The sequence below is a fragment of the Pecten maximus genome, chromosome 9 (assembly GCF_902652985.1).
Source record: "Pecten maximus chromosome 9, xPecMax1.1, whole genome shotgun sequence".
Classification (NCBI taxonomy): domain Eukaryota; kingdom Metazoa; phylum Mollusca; class Bivalvia; order Pectinida; family Pectinidae; genus Pecten; species Pecten maximus.
Window position 1 is genome coordinate 37,550,929 of NC_047023.1, and position 7,926 is coordinate 37,558,854.

The window sequence follows — 7,926 nt, forward strand, 5'->3', positions numbered from 1 at the left end:
ACAATGTAAGATATTTGATAATTAAGGACACCTTTAAATTTCAACAGATTAGCACAATCATAGTGAATGGGCATAAACTATTTCTTTATACAAAATATTTTATAAAAATAAGCTTCATTGGTATATTGATCTGCTAAAATTTCAACTGAATTTTTTATAACACAAATATCCTGCTGGACAAATGTTAGTTTAAACATATTTTATTGGTATGTAAGAGATAAGTCAGTAAGCTTTTTCCAACTTTAGACAATTTCTCCAAAATACTACAAGGTTTAAATCTATATTAAAGTCTGCCTTTACCTTACAACAATTTCTTTTTTAATTCATGACTGAATTTTCCAAACGGAGAAAGTCATTTCTTAATACATGCATGTTTAACTAATTCTCTGTGCTAAACATGTGGAGGGAGTGCATTACTTTCATTAAATCAATTAACATTTCTTCATACCACCTTGACCTTGAATTTTCCTTGACCTTGACCTACCTTTAGAAATGACATGTAGCTCTTCTCTCCCAACTCCTTGGATTTCTCCTTTTTCCACATTTCCCAAAATGCTTTACCCAGCATGAGGTGGTTTTCACTTATGTCTGGAGCAGATTCCACGGCCAGTGTTAACCTAAGGATATATTTCCACTATGATGACCACATTTTTTTGTATGAAGCTACATGTATCCTCATAACTTGCATGTTCTCTCATGTGATGCAGCCATATCATAAATAGCACACATACTGTAGACACATGTATTGGGTCAACACTATATAGTTGTGACATCATAAATAAATGACATCAAAATAATGTCACATGACCTTTTTGGTAGTACAAAGAGTCACCATTTGAGGGAAATCAATTTGAGAGTTTATGCTCCATTTCTCATAAATTAAACTTGTGTCAATGCGCAATACAGAATTTATCATAAAACTAAATTGAGTAAATGATTTTTCTTGAAACTGTGTTATTTGGATTAAGCATAAACCTCACTTCAAAACTAATGATTACTTATGTATATTATTGTCAATAATAAATACTCATACCTGAGGATAGCCCCAGAGTAGTCTCCCCTGACGAAATGTATCCATCCATCTAGAGTGGCGGTGTCCTTGGTCCCAACCACCAATTTCTATCAAAATCAAACTCTTATCAATGTTTAACTATACAATAAATCATGTTTTCTATTAATAGCTCAAATTAATCCTGTCATTTTGCATAGCACAGGCTCACTTTTCTAGCTTTCCTGGTAATATATTAGGCACACAGAATTTTCTGTATAAAGTATACAGATTTCTTCATTGATAACTAAAATCCGAAAATGTAAACTTTATGTGACCATAAAATAATTAAAATCTAATAACTCATTTTTTAAAATCAATATTGATCAGGCAAAATAACAAAACAAGTTACCCACCTGGGCTTCTTCAACTCTGCTGGCCTTCAGATAAATAAACCCTAGTAAAACCTTCAGCTCACTGGACAGATTTCCTCCCTGTTTTAACAAGTCAAAATAATCATCATAACAAATATGGATACATCTGTAAGAATGCTACAAAAATATAAAGGTCACTGCCACCCTGAATTATATATTTTCTACCAAAGAAATATTTTGGTTGTAATTCACTATTTCAGGTATCTATTTGTCATTCGGAGAGGCCAGTGTGCCATCTATGAAAGACTGTCATGGAGACTTTACCTGAGAAAGTGTTTGGATGGCCCTGTCCAGAGCAGTCGGTGTTCCTATCCTGTAGTCTATGTGACAACGTAGCCCAGACAATCGTGAGTCCAGGTCACCACCTGATATTACAACCCGGTCCTTCTTGAGTATCAGACTAAAACCTGAAAAATCACAGCTCATATCAGTTTACAGAATATCAACAACATAACAACAAGTACTTTTAAACTACCTGAACAACAATTAATCCACTAGTGTTTTATGTACTACAGGTACATGTATACAGAGAGACGGCACATTGAACCCTTAACAAACTTTAACTATCACATGTACAATACTAATGAGGTAACACATGTGTCCATCATCCTTAATTGTTATTAATGTGTGATAGTCTTGGTTTGGATCTTTTACATGTATCCTCAATGTTAGGTATCCTCAGTAATTCAAGCATTAGGGTGTACTATTATACAGGTAGAGCAAGCCCTATTGGATGGGTTGAAATTAAGGATTGCACACCAGTAATATAGGGAACTCATCAAATTAATCTTTGATGGTAATTTTGTTTATTCGTGATGTGGCAGTATACTTACAGGTAGTACAAACTTTCTGAGCCTGTTTATTAATGTGTAGTGATAACAAAGTCTTGGCTAGGCAGTAATGTACAACAACGACTCTCTTCAGGACCTCGGCAGCTACAAAAATACACAATATATACTGTACTACCACATTTCAACTAATAACAGGACTTTCTACATGTATATATATACTAAGGAAAATGGAATACTCGACAACAAGTCTTAAGCACTCTCATTGATTTAATGGCAATTCTTCGGACTATGTCTTTACCAGGCAAATGATATGTAAAAAGACATATTTATATGATTATCTACATGTACAAAATTAAATGAAGATTCTGATTGGCAAAACGGTAATAATTTTCATTGAAATCGAACAATATCTAAATTTAGACCAATCAGCAGCCTCAGTGTGGTTCAAATGGCAACGAAACCTATAATTACCTTGACCTCTAAACAACAAATTCACTTTATTATACCATTTGCGAATTCTTATGTGTGAAAGAAAAGTAAGAAATAAAGTCTGATCATTGATGTGACTGCTGGTAATCATTACCATCTTCATTAACTCTCCATTCTCTCCTTCCTGATCCTAAACTCCAGAAAATTGTAAGCTCAAAATTTCAGTCCTACCTGAAGCAAGCAATGGTCGAGCCTGCACGTAGTTTTTCTGATGCAACAATATGTAGCCCTGGGCAGCAACAAGATAAGGGCTCTCTGGCTCAAGGTCCTTCAACTTGTTGACAGTAGTCTCCAGGAAGTTGTATATCTACACAAGTATTATACAAACACTTAGTTCTGAGGAAATCAGGAATATGTGTATGGGTCAAGATTTCTCAATCAACAAAACTTTACAGTTTACAATTACTTTGCATTCTGATCAAGTATCAAATTAATATTTTCATTCCAATTTGGAATATTTTGAAAATGTGTTGCAGGAAATATATGATTATTTACAAAAAGAAAGACAGATGGTACCTGTGTTTGTTTCCATGTGGTGTATGATGAGGATTTCCAACGGATAAGAAAGTGCTGGGAACATAGACTGTAGGCGACCACATTGATCAGGCAGGCCATTTACCTTACAGTGCTGGATAAAAAACAAGGGAAACTCATGACATTCTATAATATTATAAAACCTGTCTTCCCATATTCAAACATCAACTAAATGGACTGTAATTTGTTTGATTTTTTCATTGACTTACCTTGATAAGAAGGTCCAGGTACCGAGTGACCAAGAGTTCTGGTTGTGTGAAGGTCACTGTTGTCTCCTCTCGTGTTAGCATGGCAACCAGCTCCATCACCTTTCAAGAATAGCAAAACATAAATAAATCAGCACTAACTGAAAGCTTGCCTTTCAACAAATTAGCATCAATTGAAAGCTTGCCAAATTTTCAATAATTTTTTCTTGTATCAAACCTCAATAATCAACATTTTAACATATGCTACAAAACATCATTTAAAAGATTTTTTGGGCGAAGGTGTGGAAACAAAAACAACCTATATATCAACAGGTGCACCAATGGGATTTGGGGGTGGAGAATGGAATATACCTGTGTATACTGTATGTGTCTGATCATATAATAAAACACACACTGCGGTCAATGTAGGAATCCAATTAGAACTAATCATTTACTTTTGTGACCTCTACTTGACAATACGCACTGATGAGATCCTTTGTTTCTTTTGTACCTTGTATTTAGCCTTGGATCTGAGAAAGGAAGGAGAGTTACTTGTATATTGTTATAGTGCTGCCCTCTGACCTTGACAAACCCAAGTTATGAAATTAGAACTTGCTGTCTCCTTGACATTCGAATCCAAAACACTCACATAATCGTTATCATTGACGGAGGTGAGTTAAAATAAGAAAAAGAAATGCTTGCAAAGACTGGTTACCCTTGTGTCAAATTAATGTGGGTGTGTGGGATTTCTCATGTTACTGCATCAAGACAAGGCTTTCCATGTGACACATTCTAGCTATAGTAGCCCAAGCATTCCCACCATCAAGGATACAGTGTATATAGAATTTTGGCTCTTAAAAGGATTTTGACCAAATTATTCTTACCATGTGTTCATGTTGAGTTGTCAAACTTCTCTCTGCCATAAGAATATCCACCAAGTCAGTTTGAAGGTGTTTTCTTCTGGCTGAATCTTTTTCCCCTTCAATTACCTCCTCATATATCTGTAATCCCTATAAAAAAGATCAAAATTTGAAATAATACATTTCTAAGATTACTGGGGTACTTAAAAGAACCCTGAAACACATCATGTTCAATGGATTACTCACCCGTTCTAGCTCCCCCAGTCTGATGTACAGCTTAGCAAGTTTCACCAGAATATCTCGTTTCTTCTCCTCTTCACTAGAAAGCATGAAAAAAATACTTATTAGAATATGAATATTCACAGTTTTCACAGACGATAATGAACCTGGAAAATTAATACATCAAACTTGATTCATATGAAATGTTTTTTACTTAGAAACTAACTAATTACTGTAGCTAGAAAGCATATTATGTGTACAATACCAGTAAGTGATAACAATATCCAATCTAATTATATCTAATGTTAAATCTGATGTAAAGAAATACCTTTATATACAGCTGATTATATAGAAATAATCACTGAAAAGATAAGGTCTGCTCAAACAATCATTATCCAGGAGAAATTTTTCAACAAATCTATAGAAACAAAATCAACTTAAAGCCTATAAACTAAAGACAGCATCCAATCTTTACAATTACAAAAATGAACAGCCAACTTTGGTTTATTGATACTGTAATATGATACATCATGTACATGTATTAGTGATCTACTGGGTAGACTTACATTTTAGGTAAGACTAAATTTTATTCTGGAACACAATGGAAACCCTTTATCAGACTCGAGACATATGATTATCTAATATTACCCCAGATAGAGATTTTGCAGAAGCTCTATAGATGTACAATATTTCTTGGGTATTCTAAAGAAAGTTGTTAATCGTGTATTGGTAGTTCTATGGTTGTACATTATTTCTTTGAAATTCTCAGAAAGTTAAAAACTCCTCACCTGCCGTGTATTTCCTGCAACTTCTGATAAACACTGATCAAGTCAGTCTCATGTTCTGGTGATGGTCTTTTCTCATAGAGACCTGCCAATCCCTGCCAGGCTAGGGCCTGACCAGGGGCAGATTCTATAGCCCTTTTATATGCCTTCACCGCCTGATCAACCTGGTCCAATCCCTCGGCAGCAACACCCACAAAAACCAAAGCATTGTAGTTGTTCTTGTCCCAGGCTAAAACAGACTGTATAGGAAATAAAGTCCCAATAAAATAACTGTTAAATTATTTTAACATTGGTTAATTGGTTATAAATGCATCTATGCTAAATATACATATTCATCAGAATTTATTAACATTAAAGAGTTGAATCATAGGTGTTTATGTGTCAGGTAGTAAATAGAAAAATGTAATCCATGGCCTTTTTAATGATTTGGGATAGGGTCCTTTTGCTTCATTTTGGGAAGAAAATTGGTAACTGTGTAGCCGGAAACAGTGCTACATGTACATAAAACATCACAAAGATGCAATTTTTGGTTCCATCCTTTATTCATCGGAACACAACAGGAGAAGATATCTATCACTGTGACAGGAGTCTCTAGACACATACAGCAACAGTCGAACATGTTATTTTTTCTGTCTACATACTATAGTTTTTTCAACAATTCATTTTTTTAATCCATCATTTACTTCATAATGACAATGTATTAGATCTGTATTGTTTGCTGTCCAGTGTATCAGTGACAATGCGAGGTATGTACAGGTATACGTACAAACATGCAATCACATGACAAGGACATCACATAACACAGGTAACAAATAGTCAAGACACACATATGGACAAGACAAACTGGTTGGACGAGTACAAGGACAGGTATATATAAATAACAACATACATTGTACATACGCTGTGCAAAGATTCATCTAATAATACAATGAAATATAATAAAAGCAACACTGCCACAACAGGAAAGGAAGTAATCAGGAGTAAATTGCAAATGTTGGGAATTTCATGAACCTAGTTCAATCAGGAATGGGGCCAATTATATAATTATCGGCCACAGAAAAAGTAATGTAATCAGACCTGCTATGTATACATTAATGTGGTAGTGTTGGATTGTATTTCCCTTTTTATTAAAACAGAAGTATAAGATGCAGTTTTTTTGTTGTTTTTTTTAAGCAAAAGTGTCCACAAACGTGTACATCATACCTTGCAATGTTTCAATGCTTCCTTGTACTCTTTATTTCGGATGGCCTCTCTCGCATTTTTCAATGTCGCTTTCACTTCTTTCGAATCCATTATGAATATTTGCAGTCACCGTGTATATAGGACCTAAAATAGATTATACCATACAATAGCTAGACGTCTTTCTTTCTTGTGTTTGTCACATTCATTTTGGAGCCAAAAGTGCAGTAGAATCAACACATGGATTAGTTATTTAGGTATGGAATAAGGGCAATTAGAATCAACGAAAGTCACATTGTATATACTATCTAAATTGATAGCAGAATAATCTGCATAGCTTAGATTTACGAAATACCATATTTTTGCAACAAAAGAACAAACACATAAAATGAAACAAACAAATTAAAGAAATCTGGAGTGTGCAAAATCTAAAATGCACATTATGATGAAGTTACATGAAAATAATGGTTAGTTTTGGACATTTCTTTTTGTTTAAAATCGTTAAAGTATCCATGTTGATGACATATTGGTCGCGACAAGCTCTAAAATAGCATACAAGGAGATATATTGGTAATAATGTTGTCGACGTACTTATTTGTTGGGGGCAGCCATATTTTTCTAAGGGCGACTACTCTATTCAGTTTCCGGTTACGTTTTCTACTTTCGGTTTACCTTCGCACATGCAGATACCGTTATGTCATTATATTCTATATCCTGTTCGCATTAAATTTTAACTTCATTGTGAGTTGTTTAATTTCTAATACTTAAAAAAAAAAAAAAAAAAAATTTAAGAATATTGTCTTTCACAAAATAATACACCAATATGTTGCAATAGACATCATAATCAAATTACAACACGTACTTATTTCAGTAAGGCTTTTATTTTTATTTTTTTATTGATTTAAAAGAAATATATAATGTAATTCAATAAATGAAGAAAGAAAGAAAGAAAGAATTACCTTAATTTTCCAGCCAATCATTTCGGTATACAACACAATGACTAGTTTAAAATATTGCAAGTTTATGGATATTTGTTCGTTTTTAAAATTCAAAATGATATCATTTTCCCATATAGAAGACCCTTGCTTTCAGGGACAGTATTTGTTATCTAGAAATTTAGAAACTAATGTACCTGACATGATAAACTCTTTTCAATGTCAACAAAATTTTATTGACTTTCAATATGTGTAGTGAACTAGGAAATAGACAAGTTTTATATGTGATGTGTTCAAAATTACCTAGCTAGAGTAGTTAAAGCTATACGCTATAGTCAGCCATATCTATGCGAGTTGCTTCCCTTAGATTAGTTGTTAATTAACCTGTTTAAGATTAACGGCCTTCATTTGTTGTCTATGTCAAATAACGGTAGCACATGAAAGTCAGTCATGGACATGTTGCACACGGTCCGTGGGACCAGTGGTCAGTGCCTAGGGCTTTAATTAGAAATGACGTTATAGGGTTT

At 33.9% G+C, this 7,926-nt stretch overlaps 1 protein-coding gene across 1 annotated transcript in view; it reads right to left on the bottom strand.

Moving 5' to 3' along the window:
* The window catches only part of LOC117334415 (tetratricopeptide repeat protein 37-like), a 46,351-nt gene extending 39,264 nt beyond the window's left edge, over nt 1–7,087 (bottom strand). Inside the window, 14 exon segments of the mRNA XM_033894022.1 lie at nt 485–617; nt 1,034–1,119; nt 1,405–1,482; nt 1,687–1,829; nt 2,256–2,357; nt 2,874–3,009; nt 3,219–3,309; nt 3,311–3,330; nt 3,446–3,544; nt 4,306–4,431; nt 4,528–4,600; nt 5,289–5,524; nt 6,489–6,611; nt 7,056–7,087. Coding sequence (XP_033749913.1) covers nt 485–617; nt 1,034–1,119; nt 1,405–1,482; nt 1,687–1,829; nt 2,256–2,357; nt 2,874–3,009; nt 3,219–3,309; nt 3,311–3,330; nt 3,446–3,544; nt 4,306–4,431; nt 4,528–4,600; nt 5,289–5,524; nt 6,489–6,578 — 1,413 coding nt within the window. The 5' untranslated portion in view covers nt 6,579–6,611; nt 7,056–7,087.
* Nucleotides 7,088–7,926: the final 839 nt, after the last annotated feature.